This window comes from Camelina sativa, chromosome 19, assembly GCF_000633955.1.
Source record: "Camelina sativa cultivar DH55 chromosome 19, Cs, whole genome shotgun sequence".
Lineage (NCBI taxonomy): Eukaryota > Viridiplantae > Streptophyta > Magnoliopsida > Brassicales > Brassicaceae > Camelina > Camelina sativa.
In genome coordinates this window covers 9,350,457-9,377,177 of record NC_025703.1, presented here as the reverse complement: position 1 = coordinate 9,377,177, position 26,721 = coordinate 9,350,457, and the positions used below count along the sequence as shown (strand labels likewise).

Below are 26,721 nucleotides of genomic sequence, written 5' to 3'. Positions count from 1 at the left end.
AGACTTTTTATCATGAAGTAACGCCATATTAGCGAATCTTGCAATGTAAATTAATGAAGCATATTAGCATATGGGAAAAAAACCTAAAAAGTATGCGATACAAGCCATAGTTGATTTAATATTGCATCATCTTATTTAGGGAATAAAGTGAAGTGGGTATGGAAAATAAATTTAATACTAAGATAACAAGAAAACAAAAGAGAAATAAATGATACGCAACAACCAAGGCTAAAAGGGTGCGTTACCATTAATCCAGGGAAAGCGAAATAAATCCAAATCTCGTCTAACGAAGTAACAACTTACCCACTTCTCACATTTAATTACCATTAGAAACTTACCCCACTTCTCACATTAAACTACCATTTTAACCTAGTATATTATACATCATTTACATACACCCTTTTTCCATTTTATAACTTAAAAGTCTTAGTTCCATTAATCCTCCCGTAAACAAATTGCATTGACAAAAAAAAGAATCTACAGTACTTACTTACCAAATATGCACCACAAAATAAAATTAGTAAATATAAACAACACACAATATCTGAATTACATGAGATTACATCGTACATTTATAATAATTTCAGTAGTTTTTGAATATATTGTATGCTAGTTACTATAATTTTCTTTAAACTTTCGACTGAGTTTTCTCTCAACAGATGTTAGCCGTAACATTCAGCTCATGTGATATGATATAAGCTTGAAATGAAAAAAAATCATTAAAACACTGCATAAATATTGATTGGGTTAGCGACGGTAAGAAAATACAAAGCTTTTTACTTTACTGGGGATAAGATTTTAGCTTTGCTTTACGTAAAATATTAAAAGTGATTTGGCTAAATAACTAAGAGTATTTTGGTATTCGATTTTATTTGCAATAAAATAATTATCTATTTAGTGACGCGTATCTAGGGATATCAAAATACTGGATAAAATCTCTTGTAGTAGTAAGAAGATTTAGCAAGTCAATCCCTATCAAGACAACCTGTACCTATCTACTCAGGTCCGTACAGTAATCAGACCTACGCTGTAACTTTTTTCTTCTGTGTTAAATTCTACAAAGTACAACAATCTTCTTCCGTCGCCGATACATTTAGTATTTTATTCGGTGTTAAATGTTTATGCTGTGTCGGGATCATATTAACATAACACTAGATTAAGATTTTATATTTTTGTATATATAAAAAAATACACAATATCCAACTATAAAGTTTTAATACATGTCATAATGTGATAATAAAGTAATTGATGTTGGCTTTTATAACCACAGCAATTCTGGCGTGACTCTCTCCTCAACCTCAACATATATTTTTCCTCTCTATAAATAAAAAACATTACTTACTCTTTCTCTCTTCCACTTAACTCATATCAAACCTTCGCCGGGGAAAATGGCTTTCAAGCGACTTATCTCTCTCCTCACCGTCACTCTCTCTCTCTTCCTCACCACGACCGATGCTTCATCTCGACCTCTATCCACTCCACCTAAAACGTCCGTGCTCGACGTCGTTTCATCTCTCCAGCAAACACAAACCATCCTCTCACTCGACCCGGCTCGTTCCTCATTCACCTCCACCAGACCCGTATCCGTATCCCTATCCGACCCGGTCTTCTTAAACTCCTCTTCACCACTGTCTCTAGAGCTTCACTCCCGAGACATTTTCGTCGCGTCACAGCACAAAGACTACAAAAGCCTGGTACTGAGCCGACTCGAGCGTGACTCATCCCGAGTCTCCGGAATCGCCGCGAAAATCCGGTTCGCCGTCGAAGGGATCGATAGATCCGATCTCAAACCCGTTGACAACGAAGATACCCGTTACCAAACCCAGGAACTAACGACGCCCGTCGTCTCCGGAGCCTCACAAGGAAGCGGCGAGTATTTCTCAAGAATCGGAGTCGGAACTCCGGCGAAAGAGATGTACTTGGTCCTCGACACGGGAAGCGACGTGAACTGGATCCAGTGTGAACCTTGCTCCGACTGTTACCAACAATCCGACCCGGTTTTTAACCCGACTTCGTCTTCCACGTACAAATCACTCACTTGCTCTGCTCCACAGTGCTCTCTTCTCGAAACCTCCGCTTGTCGCTCAAACAAGTGTCTCTACCAAGTTAGTTACGGAGACGGATCTTTCACCGTCGGTGAATTCGCTACCGATACGATGTCGTTTGGCGAGTCAGGTAAATTAAACGACGTCGCTTTGGGATGCGGTCACGATAACGAAGGTCTCTTTACCGGAGCAGCCGGTTTGCTCGGTTTAGGAGGTGGAGTTCTGTCGATAACCAATCAGATGAAAGCGACGTCGTTTTCTTACTGCCTCGTCGACCGTGACTCGGGTAAATCGTCGAGTCTTGATTTCAACTCGGTCCAACTCGGTAGCGGAGACGCGACGGCGCCGCTTCTACGTAACCAAAAGATCGACACGTTCTATTACCTCGGGCTCAGCGGGTTCAGCGTCGGTGGTCAAAAGGTCATGATATCTGACTCGATCTTCGCAGTCGACGCTTCGGGAAGCGGAGGGGTGATCTTGGATTGTGGAACCGCCGTGACTCGTCTTCAGACAGAGGCGTATAACTCGCTTCGCGACGCGTTTCTCAGACTCACCACGAATCTCAAGAAGGGGACTTCGAGCATCTCTCTGTTCGACACGTGCTACGATTTCTCGTCTCTCTCCACCGTGAAAGTACCGACGGTGACGTTTCATTTCACCGGAGGTAAGTCTCTTGATTTGCCGGCGAAGAATTATCTGATCCCTGTGGATGATAGCGGGACGTTCTGCTTCGCTTTTGCCCCGACGTCGTCGTCGTTGTCGATCATCGGGAATGTGCAGCAGCAAGGGACACGTATCACTTACGATCTAGCGAATAATCGTATCGGGTTGTCAGCGAATAAATGCTAGAAAAAAAAGTAGACAACTGAATAGTTTTACAGATATATCAGTAAAACTTTTATGGAACTACGAAGAAGAAGAAGAAAAAAAAAAAAAAAATCTTTAAGTGTGAATTTTTCCGTTTTCTGTGTCTTGTTTTATAAATTAATCATAAGTTATTTTCGACTTTTTATCGAATTAATAATAGGATTGATTATTTATAAGTTTGAAAAATGTTGTTGTCTCAGCAGGAACTAATCAGTAGCAGTGTTTAGAAGTGTTGTATTGTATCCGTCTTTGTGAGAAGAATAGTCAAACAAAGTTTGAAGTTACATAGAAGAAAAAGTCTTCATAGAAACAGAGACTTCTCTCGTGGCCCCATTGTTCTTCAATATTGTATAGATTACAGTCTGAATCTACCAACGGTGTCTGTGTGTGGAAATCAATCAATGTGAAAAGTTAAGTTGCGTAGTCCAAAAAGAAAAAGAAAAAAAAGCCATGGTAGAAAATTTGCATTTTTCACACTTGCCTGAAAAAAAATATTTACATGGAACTGTGAGCGAATTGATGATCATTTTAATCACCGATTACGGTCAGACATAATAGTATCACTTAAGCATAATTTAAATAGTAATACTAAAAATCAAAGGAAAAATTATAAAGTTTTCAACCGATCGAGTCTGTTCCCATGTTTCCTTGTTCACGTTAGATCATAAGTGACTCATAACTATTACACGGCTAACTGTGTCGTAAGCAAACATGCATGCATGGAGCCACGTCTTGGGAACGAATGACGAGGGTCGACTTTTAGGGTTCATTTACCTTAGCCATTGTAACGACTATCGAGTAATCATGTACATATAAAGTCACGGGTGAGTTAGTCGGCCCGTTACTAATTTCGTCATAAAGGTGATTTTCTTACCGTATTCTACTTCATTTTTCTATATATAAAAATATCCACTTTTTCGTTATGAGATGGTCAGATGATACGGATCACCAGATACTATACACTACCTTGCGGTGGTATGACATAGCTATATCTAGATTGTTGCAAAGGAATTCATAACTCTTTAGCAACTTCAAGAAAATGCCCATTTCGTATTTACGCGACATGACGTGAACGTAAAAGGTGACGGTAGAATATTGGTAGTGGAAACTTAGAATGTCATTTCTGTTATAGATTAAATCATATGGGAGATGTTTAATTTTAACGAAATACATATGTGAATATATGATTTTGCTCATAGTTACGGTGCATAATTGCATATATATACTTTAAGCTAAGATAGTGACATTTTGTGAGTTTAAGTTAAAATTATATTTATTTTGATCTGCCGTCCCATTCTAACTTTTCTTGTAATTGTGAAGTCTTATCAATTGAAAACAATATATTATGAAATTTAAATCATGGCTGATTATCGTATGTCCAAATAGTTTTTGATTATATAAAGTATTCCTTCGTCCTAAAATCCCTAATTATTATGAAATATAAGGAATATAAGCCCAACTGAGCAAAGTTTAGTGGACTCAAGTCCTAGAGAAGGTCCAAAAAAAAAAAAAGAGAGCCCAGTCAACAAGATCAACAGAAGAAAACAAAAGAAGAACAGAGCACGGAAGAAGACAACGCCTCTCACTGTAAATCCGTTAAAGTTCAGCATTCCTGCAGAGATGACTCATCATGATGAGCTGTAGAGATTCTAGATTGTTCCTCTTGTATCTATAAATCAAACCTGTAAACCCTCTTTTGTAATTATCGAAGTAAGTAAAGTTTTCTACAAAGATACAAAAGTTATTCCTTCGTTCATGGTATCAGAGCTTTGTAAACCTTAACAGGTGAAACAATGGCGACCTCCTATCAATTTCCTGATAACATTCATGTCACCAGCTCCGTCACGCTCAAGCTGTCTGACACCAATTACCTTTAGTGGAAAACGCAGTTTAAATCCCTTCTATCCAGTCAAAAACTCATCGGTTTCGTCAATGGTGTCGTCAATGCACCAGCTCAGACTCGCCTAGTCATCAATGGTGATGTCACAAGTGAAGTTCCAAACCCACAATACGAGTCGTGGTTTTGTACCGATCAGTTGGTCTGGTCGTGGCTATTTGGTACTCTGTCAGAAGAAGTTCTCGGTCATGTACACAATCTGGGGACCTCTCGCGAGATCTGGTTGTCCCTTGCAGAAAACTTCAACAAAAGTAGTGTTGCTTGTGAATTTTCACTTCGTCGCAGCCTCCAGCTACTGTCAAAGAAAGATAAGCCGCTTTCAGCTTACTTTCGTGATTTCAAGAACATATGTGATTCCTTGAGCTCAATCGGAAAGCCAGTCGACGAGTCAATGAAGATCTTTGGCTTCCTAAATGGTCTTGGCAGAGAGTATGATCCCATCACCACTGTCATTCAAAGCTCCCTCAGCAAGCTTGCTCCTCCGACCTTTAATGATGTTGTCTCGGAAGTTCAAAGCTTTGACAGTAAGCTGCAGTCCTATGAAGATAACATTGTTGCTCCCACTCCTCATCTAGCTTTCAACACGGAAAGATCTGAGTCTGCTCCTCCGTATTCACCCAGTCAAAGGGGTCGAGGTCGTTTTGGTGGCAACAGAGGCAGAGGTTGATATTCGACTCGTGGAAGAGGTTTTACTCAACATCAGTCCTCCTCACCAGTTTCCAATCAGTCTTCTAGCCAGCGTCCAATCTGTCAGATCTGTGGTCGCACTGGTCATACTGCCATCAAGTGCTACAACATGTTTGACAACAATTATCAAACTGAAGTTCAAGCCTTTTCAACCTTAAGAGTAGCTGATGAGAATGGAAAAGATTGGTACCCAGATTCAGGAGCCTCTGCTCATGTCACCTCCTTACCCGATGGTCTCCAGTCTGCTACAGCCTATGAAGGTAACGATACTGTTCTTGTTGGAGATGGAACTTACATTCCCATTACTCATGTTGGCTCCACTAAGATCACTTCCTCCAAAGGTACAATTCCTCTTAATGAAGTCCTGGTTTGCCCTGACATTCAGAAATCTCTGCTCTCTGTATCAAAGTTGTGTGATGACTACCCTTGTGGTGTTTATTTTGACACTAATAAGGTTTGCATAATCGATTTGCCAACACATAAAGTGGTAGCCAAGGGTCCTCGTAGGAAGGGCCTCTATGTGCTGGAGAATAACGAGTTTGTGGTGTATTACTCAAATCGTCAGTGTACTGCTACAGAGGAAGTTTGGTACCACCGACTTGGACATGCAAACTCGAAGATTCTTCAGCAACTTCTAGTCAGCAAGGAGATTCAAGTGAATAAGAGCAGCATCACCTCCAATTGTGAGCCTTACCAGATGGGGAAGAGTAGTAGATTACCGTTTTTTGCTTCTGATTCTCGTGTTTTACATCCCCTAGATCGGATCCATTATGATCTATGGGGACCAGCTCCAGTTGTATCAAACCAAGGGTTTAAATACTATGAGGTTTTCGTTGATGATTTCTCTCGGTTCTCATGGGTTTATCCTCTGCATTACAAGTCCGATTTCTTTTCAGTCTTTGTTGCATTTCAAAAGCTGGTAAAGAATCAGTTTAACAGTAAAATAAAGGTTTTTCAGAGTGATGGAGGAGGTGAGTTTACAAGTAACAAGTTCAAAGCTTATCTCAGAGAACATGGAATTCATCATAGGATTTCCTGTCCCTACACTCCTCAACAAAATAACTCAGCAGAGAGGAAACACAGACATCTTGTGGAACTTGGTCTCTCTATGTTATTTCACAGTCATACCCCACTGAAGTATTGGGTGGAAGCTTTTGTTACTGCCAACTACATCATCAACTTGCTGCCAACTCCGGTTCTAGAAAATAAGAGTCCATATGAGCTTTTATACGGTCAAAAACCAGAATATTCATCTCTCCGAGTGTTTGGATCGGCATGCTATCCGTGTCTCAGGCCACTAGCTCATCACAAATTCGATCCAAAGTCATTACAATGCATCTTTCTCAAGTACAACAACAACTACAAAGGATATCGTTGTATATACCCTCCTATTGGTAAAGTTTATATCTCACGACATGTCGTCTTCTCTGAGCAAGAACTACCTTTCAAGGAGAGGTATAAAGATTCGGTTCCTCACTATGACACTCCATTACTTCAAGCCTGGCAAATATTGAACAACAGTTCACATCCAGAAGTGACAGTAGTACCAGCTTCTGCTCCACCTCAAGTGCTACCTAAGTCTGCAGTACCAGTCCAAGCACAATATGAGCCTTACACATCTGACATAGACCTCACAGAAACAGATACGGTTGACCTTTCAGATGGAGAAGAAAAAGTTACAGAGCATCAAGTCGATAATACTACTGAGGAGATGGATATAACTCAACCAGTTCAACCTCAAAATCAACACTCCATGATCACAAGAGGCAAAGCTGGAATCCACAAACCAAATCCCCGGTATGCTCTCGTCACTTCAAAAATCTCGACTGATGAACCTAAAACAATTGTATCTGCTATGCAACACCCCGTTTGGAGTGACGTTGTTCTTGAGGAAATCAGAAGAATTCACCTGCTTCGTACATGGTCTTTGGTTCCTCCAACAGAAGACATGAACATCCTAGACTCAAGGTGGGTCTTCAAAACAAAATATAATCTTGATGGCACCATAGATAAGCTTAAAGCTCGACTTGTCGCTAAAGGGTTCGACTAGGAAGAAGGCATTGATTATCTAGAAACGTTCAGCCCCGTGGTTAGAACAACGACCATACGACTTGTCCTAGATGTTGCAACAGCTCGCAGTTGGCCTATCAAACAACTTGATGTATCCAATGCCTTCCTGCGCGGTGAGCTTCAAGAACCGGTATACATGTATCAGCCCTCTGGATTTGTTGATCCAACCAAACCAAACCATGTTTGTCGTCTCACCAAAGCACTATACGGACTCAAACAAGCTCCAAGAGCTTGGTTTGATACGTTTAGCAACTTTTTATTGGAGTTTGGTTTTGTCTGCAGTATCTTTGACCCCTCACTCTTTGTTTGCCATCAAGATGGACAAACCCTTCTACTGCTACTATATGTTGATGACATCCTTCTTACAGGCAGCGATCAAGAACTTCTTGCAAATCTTCTTACTACTCTAAAGAACAGATTCACCATAAAAGATCTTGGTCATCCTCGATACTTCTTAGGCATTGAGATTGAAAGTTGCAGTGATGGTCTCTTCCTAGATCAAACGGCCTATGCTTCCGATATTCTCCAGCAAGCAGGTATTAGTGAATGCAATCCCATGCCAACACCTATACCTGAAACAATGGAGAAGCTAAACTCTGAGCTATTCACGGAACCAACCTATTTTCGGAGCCTTTCGGACCATACGACTTGTCCTAGATGTTGCAACAGCAAGCTAAACTCTGAGCTATTCAAGTTGACCAGACCTCCAATTTGCAGTTAACTTCGTCTGTCAACGGATGCATGCCCCAACTGTATCAGATTTTGGTCTGCTTAAAAGGATTCTACGGTATCTCAAAGGCACACTCACTATGGGATTACCTATAAAGAAGAACAATGACTTCACACTTAGTGCCTTCTGCGATAGTGATCACTCAGGTTGCAAACTGACACGACGCTTAACTACTGGTTTTTGCATACTCTTAGGTTCCAACATAGTGTCCTGGTCTGCAAAAAGGAAATCCTCCGTCTCAAATTCATCCACAGAAGCAGAGTATTGAGCTCTCACTATCACTGCCAAAGAGATCACCTGGATCTCCAACCTACTTCGTGACATTGGGATCTCACAGTATGAGCCTATGCAGGTATATTGTGACAACCTCTCGGCTGTATACTTGTCTGCCAATCCTGCTCTACACAACCGAACAAAGCACTTTGATTCTGACTACCACTACATCCGAGAACGAGTTGCCTTAGGTCTTATTGAAACGCATCACATCTACGCCTCCGATCAACTTGCAGATGTCTTCACGAAGCCACTATCAAAATTTTTTTTTACTGATCTTCGTTTCAAACTTGGCGTGTCCGTCTCTCCCGCGCCAAATTTGCAGGGGAGTATAAGGAATATAAGCCCAACTGAGCAAAGTTTAGTGGACTCAAGTCCTAGAAAAGGCCCAAAAAGAAAGAGAGAGCCCAGTCAACAAGGTCAACAGAAGAAAACAAAAGAAGAACAGAGCACGGAAGAAGACAACGCCTCTCACTGTAAATCCGTTAAAGTTCAGCACCCCTGCAGAGATGACTCATCATGATAAGCTGTAGGGATTCTAGATTGTTCCTCTTGTATCTATAAATCAAACTTATAAACCCTCTTTTGTAATTATCGAAGTAAGTAAAATTTTCCGCAAAGATACAAAAGTTCTTCTTTCCTTCATGTCGCCTACGCTATTTTTGTCTCCTCAAACTCTTTTAAGATTTTTTACAATCATATCATAATTAACAACAAATATTAACATTCTTTCCATGAGTCGTGACTATTTAAAGAGTCGAGAAAAAACGAAGGAGATCATGGTGGTGCTAAAGATCTCAGAATCTAGTGTAAATCATGTGATCGCTTGTCCTTATGTATGTACACCGGATGAACTCGCCCTGTGATTTGATTGATGGTTTTCTGAATAGCGATTGGAGATTACTGATCCACCTGGATCCAACCAACGACTTGTTCACACAAGTTAATTTTTTTCTCAAAAAATATCCGACAAGTTATGAGTCACACAGTGAATATTGTGGTCCATGTATACTTTATAGGCTACGAGCGAGATAGGACGAGTTTTGATCATCGCCCTTGTGAGTAGTTTTGTTTCCATTGCAAGCTATATATGATATCTTTTACGTCTCTTACGGAGTCTTGAGCATTAGTCCGTAAATAAGCTAGAGCTGTTAACCTGATTTTTTTTGTTTGTATTGTTTAAAAAAAAGAAAAAAGACTTGTGTGTGTAGTCCCCTGGAATAATTGCATAATGGCGATGCATTAGCAACAAATTGATTGCAAAAGAAGTGATGTATTAACAACGAATTAAAAGCATCGTAGTTAGATTTTTATTACTAGAAAAAAAAAGGACAGGAAAGTAAAGGAGCACCGTTCCCCTCGTGGTCCACTCATTAACACACGTGGCCCCCACCCTATTTTGTTGTCGGCACGATCTCAACTCATAGTATGATGACACGTGTTACTGTAGCCTCGCGGACGACGAACTTCAATTCTCTTACAGAACAGTACAAGTTTAGTTTCACATTAGATACTGCGGGTGCGGGTCACGTGGACAAGAGCGGATGACGCCAAATTACTACTTACTACAAATTATTATAGGACTACAACTAATCATGCAATTATCCGTTAAACAGTTTTTGTACTTAACACGATAACTTAAAACATTATTTACGTAATAATTGTCGTTTCACCTATGCACTCTTTTAAAAATGTCTTTTTTTTACATATTTCAGGAAAATTATTAGAATTTTCCATTACAAAGTTGAAAAATTATTAGAATTTTCAATTACAAAGTTGAAAAATAAATTCTATCAAAAAATACACATCTATATATTAATATATATATTTAGAATTTTTGTTATTATTAATTTTGACAGAGATGAAATGCAGACATATAAGAAAAGTAACATTAGATTTTCGAAAATCGTATTTTTGAAAAATATGAACAAAACTATCAGCAACGCATACATACTTTTTCTTTTTTGGAAACGATGGATCATTTTGTTTCTTAATATAAAGTTGTTTGGATTATTCATGTGTTGTTTTTGCGATAAGGTAGTTATAAGGATGTTGATATATTTGTCATGTACTAAGACAGACACTTGATTTGATAACTTGTGTTTTATTCGTATGATACATAATTTTTTCAAATAATCCTGATAAGCTCAAATTAATTCCTTAAACTACTTTTTTAAACAAGAGGTCACTATAGTATTTAGGGGTCGAATTCCTTAGAGACTTAAGATCAAATACAATAGATTGTAGAGTTTCATGAATTACGCTAAACAAAATAATTTGAATTAAAATAAACAATGCAAAATATTAAATAAAAGTGTTGTGAAATCAGAAAATCAAAAGGTTAAGCCTAGGGATTTTCTCAGGAAATTATGAAATATTAAATCAGTAAATTAATTAAGGTTCAAACAATAAAAAATCAGATCTAGAACTCTAAACTTTTGGTAAAATAAATAATTTCTCACTGCAATTATTATCTAAAATTAAAACCAGAAAATCCAAATTTTTTTGTAAAAATCTAAGTAAAAAAATCAGCTTTAAGAACACGTGTAAATAAGTTCACAAAATTATTAATTCAAATCTCTTTGTAATAAATAATTTTGCTCATCAATGGTTTAATCAGGAAAACAATTATATTCATATTAATTTATTTCCCTATGATAACAATTCTAGGTGATCAATTAAGAATTATTGTGAAAAACAACCAAAGATAAAGATCATAAAAGATTAAGAACCCTAAAAACCTCAGATCTAATAAATCATAAAAACCCTATGAAAAACCCTAAATCTAACAAGCAAATTACTCAGACATGTTTAATGAAGAACAAATCATATTTCTGTATAACATGCAATAGATTATTGAATAGTAAAAGAGGGAGTTTAGAAATCTTCTCTCTACAAAGAATTCAGATCCTTCTCTCCCAAAAGCTCTCAATAATCTCTCTCTCAACAACTGCTAGAAAATAACTTAGAGGTTTCTAAAACCCCAAAATAAAATATATACATCGTAAAACACGTCCAGGGGCTTATGTTACAATTATGGAAAACTTCGGGCAAAATTGTAAAACTTCCAATTCTTCTCTCTTGTCAGATAAAACAGGGTGTCGACCGACACCAAGGTGGTGTCGATCGACATCATCACTCTGTTTCGACTCCAAGTTCGTTTCCTCCGGGTTAAATGCTCCAAAATGTCCAAATTGCTCCATTTCGCTTCATCCGTGCCAAAATCCTAGAGAACCTGTAATGACACAAAAACAACTTAAAAAAAATTAAAAAACTCAAAAAGCACATTTATATTATGGTTAAAAACCGTAAAAATCATGATATATCAAATCGTACCGCGAATGACAATGCTACCCTTAGCCCAGATGTCCAATGGGGACATGTATAAGTAAAATTTTGAAGGACTCAATACGTTGGGATTTGTATGAAGACGTTGAGTTTCAGTAAATGTAAGTGAAGTCACCATATAGATGGGTCACTCATGCTCTGCATCTATTGTTCTCCAGTCTCCATACAAAAATAATAATAATTGGTATTCAAATTAAACTCGTAATAAGTTAATATAAAATTCAAAACTTTCCAACAGAAAAGATTGTTCCGGAGTTTAAAGACTCAATAGCTCTCGACGTCTTCATTAATGAAAAAATGTAACAACTCAAAGAATCTGGTATACATTATATCATAGAACACATAATTATCTGTTTAATGATGCTATGACCCGTTTGTAATTAAAACTTAAAAATAAATGTCTCTATAATTTTCATGTTTAACCGATAAAATTCATTAAACAAATAAAAGTGAAATTCTACGTCAATAATAGTATGAAGACATATAGAACAACATTTGAAACATATAAAGATATCAGATTTAGATATACTATACTAGTTAGGCCTAATAGTGTAAGTTATGACCATAAAGGAATCTCAGATTTAGATACACTATAAAACGTAAATTGTGTAAGTTATGACTAACTAACAAACACATAGTAGGATGGCTACCTAATATTTAATTAGGGGATAATGACGCAGAAAACTTTTACTAGTACGAAAACTTAATTATGACCATATAAAGACAAGACAGTATGCGACATTAAATGCGTTTAATTTAGTTAATTTATTGTAAACAGTATGCAGGCAAATTCATTAAATTCTATTTACAAGTTCCAAGATGCGCATTACATTGGATACTTCTCGTTTTTAAATTAGAGTACATCCTGAATCTCGTTTTATAAATTTTGTTTCGAGTTTGGGAAAAATCTTGAAATGAACTTATATGTTTGTATTGATCTATGGATAGTGAAATATGACACACACGACACACACACACACCCCTTTGTAGGGCCGATACAATGATTCCGTTCTCATTTATGCATGAACTTGTTTTTCACGGAAAGGGTGATGACAAGTAATTCGGGCCGGGGAGCTGTTTTTTTGTTTGCCCATGTCTTACTCATGAAACTGAAACATTGAGAGTGAAAACGAAAGAAAGCTACATAATAAGGGACATATAGGTAATATTACAAACTTAATGACCGTACTTGTTGGGCTGTCGACCAAAGTTGACGGATGGAGAAGACCCGTTAAAAGAGTCTCATCGCAAAGTGGTGGTTAGCAACTTAGCATCATTCTCTTCTCTCTTTCGGTCCCCAAATTTATAATTTTCACACCTCACTTAATATAATACACATACTGTATTACATAACCCATTCGTATGTATATCACATGCCATATAGTTTATATCTTGATAAAGAGTTTCACGTACGTATTAGAATGAATTTTTTTTTTGTTCTCTCGATGAATTGTTCTCTCGGTGAATTGTTTATCAATACTCGTTAAATAAATCAAACGCATAAGCTATTTTGGCTACCATCACAGATGTGAAGACACTATACTGATTCATATGTGCTTTTGCTCACGACCCTCTTCTTCTTCATAGAGGGACTTCTACAAAGTGTCCATAGTGTTCTGTCCATTTTTTTAAAGGCTCCTTGAGCAGAAATTTTGTCTGACCATTCCAACAGTATCATGAAGACTTTCTTCTTTTCAACAGGGCTAAAACAGGACACTACAAGAAAAAACGTTTGCTTAAGACAAATTTTTTTTGTCACAAATTTGTGATATTTTAGATACTATGTTGTAACATTTTTTTAGTAATAAATTTGTAATTATTTCGTCACAATATTAATACGAATTAAATCGTCACTGAAAATTGTCTCTATTAGCGATTAAATGGTGTCGATATTATTAATTGTAACAAAGTGTGACGGTTTTACTACAATTATGTAGTTATAAATAGTGACATTTATTTGAGACAAAATATTTGTCACATATTTTTGACCTTTTAGATACTCTATTGGGAAGAAAAAAAATTGTAACAAATTCGTAATTGTTTAGTCATAATACTACAGTTACATATTAATTTATGACAAAAAATTGTCACAAACAGTAACAAAAATTTTATGATAATTTAAGTCATAACAATTGTAATGGTATTATGACATTTTGTCAAACATTGATTAACCAGTTAAATATAGTTTTAAATAGGAGCCGATTAAATAGTCTCATTATTATTTTAATTAAATTTAAGAAAGATGTTTAAGATACCGTAAACTAGATTTTTACTTTTTAGAAAATATTTTATTTTTATTAATAATTAGAACTCAAAAAGCGCCTAAACTTTTCCGAAATATTTAGTAAATTTTGGAATTTCCCTCTAAAACTTACTAAATATTTATTATACCTTAAAACTTCGCTTGTATTATATATAAAAGATATACCTAATCCTTAAATTGTAACTCTAATTAAAAACTCGATTACTCTTTTTTCTCGCCGCTTTGTTTCTCTGGTTTTCACCGATGCAAAGGTTAGAGGCCATCTTTTTATTATATTATTAGATCTATATTACGCAATCAACCATTGAAATTATCATTTTTCTATTGTCATCTTTTTCTATTGTCATGTTCCAGCGCTTTGTTTACTAAATTACTGCATCATAACCATATATACTTGGGGAGTGATTTGGTTCTGACTAATCTAATGGATGTATATAATATATATATAGACTTTCTGTTTGACTATTCTATATACATTTTAGAGGTCACTAAGTGTGACGTTTTGAGACTACAGCAGCGTCGTAAATAGTGACTAACTTGATACATGATTTCGGTCATGAAATAAAACGTATTTGAGACGATAATTTTAGTAAGCAATTGTGACATTTTAGATACGTTTACAAATTGTTACATTTGGTGACGAAATAAATACGTATGAGTTAGTCGCAACTCGTGTGACGTTTTAGTGACTAAAAAAAAATTGTGACCATTGTATTGTAACCATTCACCGATCGTCACAGATTCGTAACAGTATTTTTATTGTAATGAAAAACAAATTATTGTGACGGAATATTACGTGACAATAGACTTATTTTCTTGTAGTGGGAGGAGAATATTACATTAGTAACTAAATCTGCTTGAGAAATCATATACTAGTTGTTGTATATCTCCATGATATATTACAGGCTAATCTCAAGTAGAAAAGACATACTATAACTTTTTGTATGTAAAGAAGAAAGCCAATCCTTGTATCTTAAATTTAACCTTCTACTCTTGTAAAAGTTGCTAGACATAGACCAACACGTACCCTTGTATCATAAATTTATTCTTCTACTCTTGTAATGTCATTCATGTAAACATCGATTTTATTAATGGAATTAATGAGTGATATAAAAAGATTGGAACTAAATTGCAAGTCCCCAATAAAATATTAAACTAGTAACTTGTAGCTTTTAAAAGATTTCGTCGTTTTAACAAAAAGTGCCAACATGCTAGTTCAAACTCAAAGAGTGAAGAACATTCCTTTATGGTCAAAGTTCATTTTTAAAAACTTTTCTGATTTTCCAAATTAAAGTGCATTGCACTAAAAATTAAAACATTTGTGGTGTCTCGAAGCGACACTATCACACAAATATACACAACGTTCATTCTTAAAATCTTCCACATCAAGCGTAGCGTAATTTAATTTTTATCGTCAAAATTATCTGATTTTACGATCTGTTCCCTTGTTAATAAAGAGATCGATCACTATGTCCTCTGAATCTCCAACGGCCAAGATGCTTAGTCTCTTTTACACCAGAGGCCGAATCATGTACCCAACCCAAGGTGGACTCTCGCACTACTATCCTTCCTGCCACATGATGGACTACATAGTCCATGCTATGAACAATACACTTTGTAATCATTTTGATTTCAAACGGGCCAACCCCAACTATCACCCTTATATCATTCGTCTCTACTGTGGCGTGCTCTTTTAGATCCAGTGCCTTAGAGCTGGAAACGATGTGAATGCTCTTACTAATGTTCAATACCGGTTCCTCAACCGGTTCTTGGACAACCATCCTTTGGAAATTCTCGCAGTTCCCGGCCCTCTCCTCGGACTCTTCAAAACACTCTGCTCTTCCCAGCCAGAGTTTCCTCATAATGGGAATGTATACCCTCGCATCCCCTCCCAACAAGGCCCGGCACGACGAGACGAATTCATGCAAAATCTCCTTGAAAGCTACTTCTTGCCTAATGTCCCAGGCATTTTCGCCCTCCTAGAAGACCTCAACCGTTTGTCTTCTCAGGATACTCCCGTCTACCCGAAAACGGACATGCACATGCCCGTTACCAAAAATGCCGTCTCTACCTTCGGCCACAAGACCTTTGGTCTCCATGCTGACAGGACCGACGCTGAAAAATGGTCACTCGTTTCTCCTGGCTAACAGTACCCCTGTGAAGTCGATCAAAATCTGAATGAGGCCTTTGCCGAACGCTACAGAAATTTTGACTTTCAGGTCACTGCTGCCAGCGATAACCTTGAAACCATCTCCTCTTTTCTCCACATGAAACGCAACATGGCTTGGTTCACCCAGGTAAAAGGAGTTGCGGATGATGTTGCTGCATTTTTTTGAAGGATCCGGCACCCTTGCTGACTGCTCACCACATGGTTCGGTTGCTAACCAAGTTGTGGTCTGTCTCTCTAACCCGAAACATCTTCCGGACCCACCAACTTGCATTGCAGATAAGCGTGCAACCTATGAGTTCAGCTACAAGCTTAAAAGCACAGCTCATACCCTCCCTCCCCATGCGGAAGCTGCTGCCGCCTTCTCTCAGACGCATATCAGGATGTTTCCCAACCATCCATTATTCGGGACGTTTGGTTCGAAAACTCTTGATCATGTCCCGTTCTGGAAAATAAGGCCCATTGGCTCCAGCATTACCGAGAACAGCTCCTACCTCACCATTCCATCGACTGTCAAGCAAGCATTCAAATCCAAAGTCTCAGCCACGAAAGTGTAATTGCCTTAACAGATGATACTAAGCGACGACTTTCATTTTTTTTGTTGTATCTCATGAATTGGAAAAGTAAGAAAAGATCATTCCTATCGGATGTGTTGTCCTGCATTTTTCATGTCTGTTTGCTTTCTCATTTAATGTTGGTTGTTATTCTTGTCACCGTTGGTTAGAAGAAAAGGTAAAACAGACCACAAAGTCTATGTATATGAACGGATGTAATAAGTAACAACTCTCTCGTGGCCGTCTTTTTTTGACGATTACCTTAAGTTTTTTAAGTAAGCATTTTTTTCTGTGGCTTTATATATGTATTTGAAGATTCGGATCTTTCTGTACAACAGATATGATAATTCAACCGTTATAAATTTGCCCAGTGAACACTAACAAGACCGAAAACACAACGACCGAAAACGAAGAAGTTTAGGGTGAGAGCTTAATGACCGTGAGGGAGGTTTGTGGTTGCATCTGTCATCAGATTCTCCTCTGCTCCATGGCTAACCAAAACAAAAAGAATAAATTAAATAAAATCAATCACATAATGGACAGATAACAAACATAAAACAAAACCAAAATTGGTAGGTTTGGTGGGTTTACCTGAGATAGCTGTAAGCTGACATACGGTAGAGACAAGTGAAGACAAGTACGTGCAATCCTATTGTGTAGAAGAAAGAAAAGGTCCTTGCGTATCTGAAAGGTCCAATTGTTGAATTAAATATCGATGATTGTGTGATCGAGTTTGAATATGATCACACTTAAGAGCGAGATGCTTACTTGTTTCCTAGAAGGAAGCGACCACTGCTGAGTGTAATCCGATCTCTGATTCCCAAATCTTTGATCCGTTGCTCTCTTTCCTACGGAACACATGAATAGTCGCATATGTAAAGAGTAGAATGAGAAAAGAATCTAAGGTTTGTGTCAACAGTAGGAGAATGCTTTTTTAAAAACCTTTTTAGAGAATGCTGCAAAAGGGTTAATGTCATCCTCGTAGATTTTCTTGTATTTTGATTCGACATCCGAGCTGAATCCACTTTCAAGATCTTCCACATACTGAGATTGGAGAACGATGTCATTGGTCAACCATGGGTAAAACCCCGAGCACAAGAGAGAAAGGTTTAAGGGGAATGCAATGCAGAAAAGAAATACCTTTTTTGATCCCCGTGAAACAACTTTATCCTGGTTATAGTCTTGGACATAACGGATTTTTCCATAGAGTTTGACGTTGTCAGCTTTGGTCTTCTCCAATTCGTCTGTGAGAAAGCCTATCTTCTCTTTTAATCGCCTTATTTCCTGCAACGTCAAGAGAATCCAGAATATACAGTTCAAATAAATTTATCTCGAGAGAGAAGAAAGATGATATTTTCTATGTACTACACAGTACCTCTTCTGTTTCCCGTAATCGTGCTCGGAACCGATCTCTTTGGCTGCAGATAACTTTTAGCATTGAACTCTGATCTTGGTCTGATGGAACATGCTTCTGATCCATAGGCTAATCATAAAGAAACAGACAACAGATAAAGAGCATTAATAAGTGATAAGATTATTAGTTTGTGTGAGGTATATATAAACACTATATCTTGGAAATACCCCTCTAGTCATATGAAAATTTTCAGATGTTTAGGCAACAAAGCTCAACGATAGTTTGAAGAAAAACTTAAATCATAGTAATATAGTATATTTTTTACCAAAATTCCTGGCTATATTTTCATTCACGCCATAAATAGAAGGCCGAGTCAGCATACACGTTAGACAATCTAAAATTTCTAGTAGAGAACTTAAAGCTACATATGTTATTGGTTATCTAGATCTTAATTCTGAATGATTCGATGCTTTCCCTTTTCTAATGGGGAATTTTCTCAGCTTCACGAGTGTTGAATGAGAAATTACATGATTCATATACATAGGTCAGATAGAAGTACCTCAGACTGCTCGGCCACACCTGATTCTGAGAACTCCCACTCATTAAACAGAGCACCTTTTCGTTCTTTTGAACTGTAACCCTATGTAACAAGTAAACAAGGTTTTAAGTATAGTCAAAGACTTTGATCTGGGTTTTCCGCTTCACTAGCACAGTTACCTTAAAATGGTAACTACACATTCTTACGTACCTTCAAAATATCATCCTCCAACTTTTGTATCAGTCTTTGTTGTTCATTAACCTTTGCTGTCAGTTCTTCTCCCTTGGCTTCAGCCTTTTCAAGCAAGGAAGTTTTCTCAGAAAGTTGAACCTGGGAGAAGAGGCGGTATTAATTAACCAATGACATCGACTTGTGTATGTTCATGTCAATGAAGCGGGAAAGGGCAACGAAGATACAAAATTACAGATGGAGGTGGTTCATTCCGTAGAAGTTTATGTACCTTTAACTGAGTGACCTCATGTTCCATTTTTCTGTTTTTATCAAGAAGAAGCGACTCCATTTTGCTCATCTCTTCACCAGTGGTAGCAGCATCCCAGTCTTCAGCCTCAATTGAATTGTAACCTACAGCCTAATATGCAAAAATGGCATTACACCATACTTGATAATATTATTACCAGAAAGAACAAGCAAATGGATCCTTGGGTCTGTGGCAATATGTCAATTAGGAGGGAAACTAAGGGAGCACCAAAAAATAGTAGAAATGATGAATACCTGCAGAATTTTCACTTTTTTGCGCAGATCATCAACTAATTTTGCTGATGGTCTTTCTTGAAGCTCTTTCTTCATCTCTTCAATGATAGTATCCTGGTTTAATATAATTAAAATGACGACAGGCTAACATTAGACCATGGAAAGCGATAGGAAACTGATTTCCAAAAAAAAAAAGTATAAATTATTAGCATAAAGACAAAGCATATCACAAATTTCACCTTTTTATTGAGCAACGAATTGAATTTCTTTATTTCGGCAACATGACTTTCTCGTTCATTTGCTAGAGCTGTCTCAACATTGTGAATCTCCATATTAAGCTCTGAAATAATTTTCTCTTTTGCAGTTAAAGAGTTCTCCAGCATACTATTCGAATCAACATTGTCACTGCAGCGAGCACAACAAAAAATCAAACAAAGCAAAAAATTAGATAAGACCAACTTGAAATTATGTTCCTTGTTATATGGATGCATAAGCGTCACCTCACCTTTTCTTATTATCAGTATCTTCATTAGCTGTTTGCAGCTGAGAACGCAGATGTCCCTGTCAAAACCCAATAAACAAAATTAGAGTGCAAAAATACCCAGTTTATCTTCAAGCATTCCCTTAATTCAAACATTACATCAAGAGAGCATTCTGTGAAAGACCTTTTCCCTCTCAAGAGTAAGGAGGCGGGTTTGAGCACGCTCCACTTCATCCATCAATAGACCAACTTCAGATTGCTTCGCTGCCGTTTCTTCATCTGATAATTTAGACAAAAGAAAGATGTATTAATAATTTAAGAAGGGACAAAGAAAACGTGAAACAAAAACTGAAAATGTTATGGATGCGTATTGATTAGGGAGACCATTCCAATTATGAAAGCACAAAATGAGTGACCGTGTTAACGCTCAATGCACAACCTGACTGAGCACGGAGTTCAAAAAGCTGGCTCTGTGCTAGCTCATGCAATTTTTGCATAGTGGAGACGCTGTCTTTTGCTTGCCTTAACTGATCTTGCAAAGCTTGCTCCCTGTATAAAAGATGAATATGTAAAGGTTAGTGCTAGCTCCAAAACTGCCTATAAATACCCAAAACATTCAGAAAATAAATTATTTTTACCTATCCTTCAAAAGCTCCATCGTTTTCTGGTTTTCCTCAGCCAGATTTCGTTGCTTGATTTCAACAACCTCTTTGATTTTTTCTTCCATCTATATCCAAAATACAACAACACGATATCACTGTTAATCTTCGAAAGTTGTCCGTTACAAGATCACGAAATAGCATCTCTATATAACTCGTCTTTCTGACTCAGTGCATAAGTTTGCATTTGACCTCCCAGAATAGGCTCAAGCATTCGAGGAAGCTGTTGTTTACAGACTGTTACATTCGTTTAGTTTTGTCCCTATACCAATTAAAACAAAAGGTTCAAAGCAAGATGACCTGCTGCTCAAGCTGGCGGTTCCGTTCTTCTAGCCTTCTTATTGTCGCCTGCTGATTTTTCAGATGAGTTGCTTCTGTCCTAAATTCCTCAAGCTCAACTTTCATTTTTCGATTCTCAGATTCCACTTCAGATAATTTACGATCTTGCTCCTGGAATACAACAATTAGTAAGTTCAGCTGCATATCATTAAGCTAGAGGACTTTAGGTTTCTATTCTGCTAACACTAGGTAAGTGGAGAATTACAGCAATAGAGGCAAGAGCAGGAAATGGATCTGGTGCTTCATAGAGCTTCTGATAGATATTTAGGAAAGCATTCTCCCCAAATTTGGCCCTCTTGGTAATATTATCTACTTCTTCTTGATATCCCTTGAGCAGAGAATTGAACATACTAAGTTTGTCCTCAGGCGACGCTTTCTTGAAGTCTGTTACCAACATAAACCATAGAATATGTTAACATCTCCTATTATATTCATCCAACTGAATGGCCTAAGAAAACATCAAGGTACGTTTAGTTGGAACTAGTTATTAGATTCCCATAGTATTAAGCGAAATAAAAGGTGAAACCAAAAAAAGTACCTCGCGTGCTCTCTGCAAGCTTACGCCGATTCTTCTGGCTGTTTTCTTGGTTTTCAGCTATTCGAAGCCCTTGCTCATCAAGTAGACTTTTCTCCTTCTCCAAATCAAATTCTGAAACAAATATTTTGAAAGACTGATGATACATTTAGCAAATGCCTAATCAAATCTGATAAACAGCAACGAACCACACAACCAGTTCTAGAATTGAGACTGGTTTCCATGTCACGTGATAATCAAAGATGAAACTTCTCAATCCGATCACACTAAACTACCATTGCATTCTCAGTAACATCAATCACCGTCTCTAATTTTGATTCGGCCTTACTACTTCCACCAAAATCCAAAATAAATAAATCTAACCAAGGAATTTCTCCTACTACTAAACAAGCTCGAACTCAGCTTTCACTGCGAGTCGAAGCAAACGTTGAGATTAAACATAAATCTGAAACAAACCTTTCCAAAAATTGGTGACGACAGGAATGGGAGAGGAGGAAGAAGACGAGGAAGAAGGAGGCGGAGGAGTTTTATCTCTCTCCGATCCATCTTGCAAAGCCTCCATTGTACTCGTATTCGGACCCCGATCTCGTTTCTCCGATGAACTCACAAGCAAATCCTACTTCAATACGACGAAAAGTTTCTGTGCTTTCGAAATCGAGTTTATGAATTTTTCTGAGTTTTGTTTGTTGTTTATTTTTTTTTACTCCTCCGATCGGATCTGCTGATACATTTAGAGTTTTTTTTTCTTTTCTTTGGTGGTAAAATAGTAATTTGTTACTTAAACGTCCCTGCTTTTGTATTTTCTCTCTTCTGCCTTAAACAGGCTTCAAATTTTCAAAAATCCAAAGCTATATAATAACCAATGGGCTAATCCTTGAGTCATTCATAGGCCCATATATATGCTACAGTAGTAGAATTATTTTAGTTTTATTGCATTTAAGTTGAAAAACATTTGTCAGATTTTACATTTCAACACTCGTTAAATCTAGGAGAATTTACATATAAAACCAGAATATTACATTACATACTCTCAAAACTAAACTAATTTGAAAATTTTAGCCATTTAAGGACATAAATATATATATATATATATATATATATATATATAAACTTGGTAAGAAAAAAATCGTTCATATATATATATATATACATATATTTTAAAAAAATTTCTTGGACATAAAATTAAATTAGTTGTATCTCTTACCATCCTTATATTGATTAACCCAATCCAAAAACGCGTTTACATAAAAGTTACACGATAAAGAACAAATCATTTATCAAAAAAGTTTCTCATTTTAATAAAGTCCAATGTACTGATTAAGGGAGGAAGAATATTTACAACTTTTACGATTTTGTTTCCGAAAGTGAAATGTACTGAAAAATTAAACCTTTGTGGTGTGTCTCGAAGCGACACCATCAACCATATATATACCCACCCTCCATTCTTAAAGCATTTCACAACAGACAATCAGAAAATATCGTCTAAAAATCCTAACTGATTTACGGGCTCTCAGCTTTTACTATAAGATCAACCAAAGGCGCAAGTTCAAGCTAGGCAGAAGAACAAATCCAATATTACTTTACAATGGAAAACCAATGGACTTCGGGTCTTGGCAGCTGCACGGAGGACGTCGAAACAGGTAAAAATTTCTATATAAAATTGATCAAGTTGTCCTTTAATTTGATCTACTGTCAAGATTATACAATGATTCTTAATTTCTTCGTTTTGGTGTGCGTTACGTTGGATAAGCTTGCCTCACATTTTTCTGTCCGTGCGTCACTTTTGGAAGGATCGCTGACATTGCCGACGAAGGAAGGACCGGTAAGTCATATACATTCATTTACCTGAGGTCCTGAATATGTCCTTTATCGTATTTTTAGACGTATACAAAATTTGTGTGTTTTATGTAACGTTATATTCTAGGTTGTAAGAGATGTGGGGTATTTTACGGGCTGATATGTTTTGTGGTCGCCTTACCTTGCTTGTTCTCATGCACTTACCGGACTAAGATCCGAAGCATATTCGGGTTACCAGAGTCTCCAGCTTCGGATTGCCTCACTCACTGCTTTTGTGAATGTTGTGCTCTTTGCCAAGAATACCGTGAACTCAAAAACCGTGGTGTTGACCCTTCTATTGGTAAATTGCCTTTTTTAAATCTGTTGACCTTGTTATATGTACCTTTTCTTTTTTCAAATGCCCAATAAATTATAATCCAAGCCTGAATTACACAAACTTCTCTTTGATGTGACAGGGTGGGAAGGGAATGTGCAACGGATGATGGCCGCTCCTATGAGTCAGCGGATGATGGGTTGATTTCAAAGTTTTATAATTTATGTTTTGCATCAATGATTTAAATTAAATAAGTGGTTCATGGAAAAGAGCACTTTCGAGTGTATTTTTATATTGACCACATTGTTTGATCTATTTTCAGTTCATATGGTTTTCATTTATTAAAATAAACAAATACTCCATGAACCACTTATTTATTAAAATAAACAATTCAATGATTTCGAGTGTAAAGCACTGATTTCATTGTTGTGGGAGCCCATGGACAAACCATGAGTGTGAATTTCACGTAATCTCTTCCTATTTCTGATAATGAATAAGTTTCTTCAAGTACTTAATCTACATATAGTGATCAAATTATCAGTAACTCATGCATAAGATTGTAGACTTAAGATTCAGAAAATATACATTTTATTTATTTATTACAGATTGGGTGCTGCAGTTTATCATGCATTTACGATATAGTAGACGAAAATAATAAATCAGTCGGTTGAAAATTTAAGAAAAAATAGATTTTAAACCCATGAGTTAATGTGGAAGATGGTCCAATACACATTTCTGATATAAAGGGCTTAAAAAAAGCCCCTGATTTTTTACCATTATTTTATTAAATTTGTTGTCTAGAGTTGGGGTTACTAGTTTACGTTTACAGTTCAAATTTCAAACTATAATCCCTATTCATAGGCCCATATGTTTGCTACACTCGTAGAATTATTTCATGTTATTGTTTTTTTTGGTAAGGAGAATTATTTTTTATTGCATTTAAGTTGAAAAACATTTGTCAGATTTTGTTATGACTATTTTATTATTTAATGCTTTTTACATTTCAACACTCGTTAAACAATTTTAGGAGAGTTTTTTCTTTTTGTTCCCATTTACAAGTAGTATTATTTTACATATAAAACCAGATTACATACATTACATACTCTCAAAATTAAACTAGTTTTGTTGAAAATTTTAGCCATTTAAGGATATAAATATGCAATTAGTAACAAAAAAAATTCATTCACATATATTATATCTAAAACTTTCTTACTCATAAAATTAAATTGTATTTCTCACCTTATATATATATATATATATATATATATTAATTGATCCGATCCAAAAACGAGTTTACATAACATTTACACTAGTCTAAAATCTCTCACAATCCCTAAAATCTCTCACCTTCCATAAACGAAGAAATCAATTTATCAAAAAATTTCCTCATTTTGAAAAAGTGCAATATACTAATTAAGGAGTTCAGAATATTTTGCAATGTTTTATGTCTCTTTTTACAACTTTTTTTATTTTGTTTCCGAAACTGAAATGTACTAAAGATTAAACCTTTGTGGTGTGTCTCGAAGCGACACCATCAACCATACATATCCACCCTCCATTCTTAAAGCATTTCACAACAAATAATCAAAAAACATTCTCTTCTAAAACTCCTAACTGATTTACGATCTCGCAGCTTTTTATAATAAGATCGACCAAAGACGCAAGTTTTGGTTCAAGCTAGGCAGAAGAATAAAATCCAATATTACTTTACAATGGAAAACCAATGGACTTCGGGTCTTTTCAGCTGCATGGATGACGTCGAAACTAGTAAGAATCTCTATATAAATTTGATCAAGTTGTCCTTTGATCTATTGTCAGGATTATACAATGATTTAAATTTCATCGTTTTGTTGTGCATTAATTACGTTTGATAAGCTTGCCTCACATTTTGCTGCCCGTGCGTCACTTTTGGATGGATCGCTGAAGGAGCGGTAATACAGATATTCATTTACTTGTGAATATGTCCTTATTTGTTAGACAGACATATAGAAATTTGTGTGACTCATGTAACGTTGTATATACAAAATTATTTTTTAGGTTGTAAGAGATGTGGGTTATCTTACGTGCTGCGAAGTTTTGTGGTCGCCTTACCTTGCTTGTTATCATGCACTTACCGGACTAAGATCCGACGCAAATTCGGGTTACCAGAGTCTCCAGGTTCGGATTGCCTCACTCACTGCTTTTGTGACCGTTGTGCTCTTTGTCAAGAATACCGTGAACTCAAAAACCGTGGTGTTGACCCCTCTATTGGTAACTGCATTTTTTTAATCTGTTGACCTTGTTATATGTACCCTTTTTTTCAAATGCCCAATAAATTATAACCCGAGCCTCAATAACACAAACTTCTCTTTATGTAACAGGGTGGGATGGGAATGTGCAACGGAAGATGGCTGCTCCTATGAGTCAGAAAATGATGGGTTGATTTCAAAGTTTTATGTTTTGCATCAATGATTTAAATTAAATAAGTGGTTCATGGAAAAGAGCACTTTTGAGTGTAGTATTCATAATGACCACATTAGTTTAATTTATTTTCAGTTTTATCAATATTTGTTTATTTTGATTTGATATCATAGAATTAGAAAATCGTCATTTTTTTTTTACTTCCAAGAGGGCTTATAAAAACCGTCAGTTTTATCAGAGCTGTATTTGAAACGTCAACTATTTGGACAAGTCAAGGTCATTCCAAGTTTTGACTTTTGACTAAGCAAATTAAACTAAACATATGTTAGTGCGTAAATCATGTTTACCAATATCAATTATCATTCTATCATTTCTTTCAGAAAGTTAGTTGCAGTTTTATTTTTTGGTTTCTACATTTAATCAAAACCACCAGTTGGTCCAACTCCAATAAGCAATATAGAAGCCAATAATATTCCAAAACCAATATGATAAACAATGATTGTATCCATTTCCTGTTTTGCGATATCAAAAAGGTTTTCAAGTTAAAGTTACCATATCCACACATATTTTGCAATCCTGAATCTGTGTACGCAATCATCTGAATCTGTGTATTCGCATATACACTTTTCATTATCCTCACCTATGATGGCGGATCTTATTAAATTGATTACAGATTTTTTTTTTTTTTTTTTT

The 26,721-nt window shown here is 36.4% G+C and overlaps 4 protein-coding genes and 1 pseudogene across 4 annotated transcripts; 4 read left to right on the top strand and 1 right to left on the bottom strand.

Annotated features, from left to right (window-relative positions):
• LOC104765711 (protein ASPARTIC PROTEASE IN GUARD CELL 1-like) lies at nucleotides 1,282-3,196 on the top strand. Its single transcript, XM_010489474.1, has one exon. The coding sequence runs from the start codon at nucleotides 1,389-1,391 to the stop codon at nucleotides 2,892-2,894; it is 1,506 nt and encodes a 501-aa protein (XP_010487776.1). The 5' UTR covers nucleotides 1,282-1,388; the 3' UTR covers nucleotides 2,895-3,196.
• LOC104765710 lies at nucleotides 15,522-17,062 on the top strand (annotated as a pseudogene).
• Nucleotides 17,159-22,239, bottom strand: LOC104765709 (protein CASP). Its single transcript, XM_010489472.2, has 19 exons — nucleotides 21,975-22,239; nucleotides 21,522-21,632; nucleotides 21,189-21,367; nucleotides 20,945-21,094; nucleotides 20,624-20,712; nucleotides 20,425-20,534; nucleotides 20,170-20,264; nucleotides 20,010-20,065; nucleotides 19,744-19,909; nucleotides 19,526-19,618; nucleotides 19,254-19,382; nucleotides 19,004-19,123; nucleotides 18,815-18,895; nucleotides 18,277-18,384; nucleotides 18,042-18,185; nucleotides 17,844-17,945; nucleotides 17,670-17,749; nucleotides 17,493-17,585; nucleotides 17,159-17,392 (listed from the first exon to the last, which is right to left on the bottom strand). The coding sequence occupies exons 1-19, from the start codon at nucleotides 22,078-22,080 to the stop codon at nucleotides 17,332-17,334; spliced, it is 2,073 nt and encodes a 690-aa protein (XP_010487774.1). The 5' UTR covers nucleotides 22,081-22,239; the 3' UTR covers nucleotides 17,159-17,331.
• LOC104765708 (protein PLANT CADMIUM RESISTANCE 7) lies at nucleotides 22,901-23,877 on the top strand. Its single transcript, XM_010489471.2, has 4 exons — nucleotides 22,901-23,158; nucleotides 23,269-23,340; nucleotides 23,443-23,655; nucleotides 23,771-23,877. The coding sequence occupies exons 1-4, from the start codon at nucleotides 23,104-23,106 to the stop codon at nucleotides 23,830-23,832; spliced, it is 402 nt and encodes a 133-aa protein (XP_010487773.1). The 5' UTR covers nucleotides 22,901-23,103; the 3' UTR covers nucleotides 23,833-23,877.
• Nucleotides 25,341-26,050, top strand: LOC104765707 (protein PLANT CADMIUM RESISTANCE 7-like). The gene is made up of 4 exons (XM_010489470.1): nucleotides 25,341-25,395; nucleotides 25,504-25,560; nucleotides 25,663-25,878; nucleotides 25,989-26,050. Exons 1-4 carry the CDS (start codon nucleotides 25,341-25,343, stop codon nucleotides 26,048-26,050), a joined length of 390 nt encoding a protein of 129 aa, XP_010487772.1.

What these genes read in the sequence shown, in the direction of transcription:
- LOC104765709 (XM_010489472.2), bottom strand. Translation starts at nt 22,080, where the DNA reads ATGGAGGCTTTGCAAGATGGATCGGAGAGAGATAAAACTCCTCCGCCT. An exon ending in ACCGCCAGCTTGAGCAGCAG is followed by an intron (nt 20,713 to 20,944) that starts GTCATCTTGCTT and finishes TTTTGGATATAG; the next exon opens with ATGGAAGAAAAAATCAAAGA. An exon ending in TGAACTCCGTGCTCAGTCAG is followed by an intron (nt 20,265 to 20,424) that starts GTTGTGCATTGA and finishes CTAAATTATCAG; the next exon opens with ATGAAGAAACGGCAGCGAAG.
- LOC104765711 (XM_010489474.1), top strand. Translation starts at nt 1,389, where the DNA reads ATGGCTTTCAAGCGACTTATCTCTCTCCTCACCGTCACTCTCTCTCTC.
- LOC104765707 (XM_010489470.1), top strand. Translation starts at nt 25,341, where the DNA reads ATGGAAAACCAATGGACTTCGGGTCTTTTCAGCTGCATGGATGACGTC. An exon ending in CATGGATGACGTCGAAACTA is followed by an intron (nt 25,396 to 25,503) that starts GTAAGAATCTCT and finishes ACGTTTGATAAG; the next exon opens with CTTGCCTCACATTTTGCTGC. An exon ending in ATGGATCGCTGAAGGAGCGG is followed by an intron (nt 25,561 to 25,662) that starts TAATACAGATAT and finishes AAAATTATTTTT; the next exon opens with TAGGTTGTAAGAGATGTGGG.
- LOC104765708 (XM_010489471.2), top strand. Translation starts at nt 23,104, where the DNA reads ATGGAAAACCAATGGACTTCGGGTCTTGGCAGCTGCACGGAGGACGTC. An exon ending in CACGGAGGACGTCGAAACAG is followed by an intron (nt 23,159 to 23,268) that starts GTAAAAATTTCT and finishes ACGTTGGATAAG; the next exon opens with CTTGCCTCACATTTTTCTGT. An exon ending in TGCCGACGAAGGAAGGACCG is followed by an intron (nt 23,341 to 23,442) that starts GTAAGTCATATA and finishes GTTATATTCTAG; the next exon opens with GTTGTAAGAGATGTGGGGTA.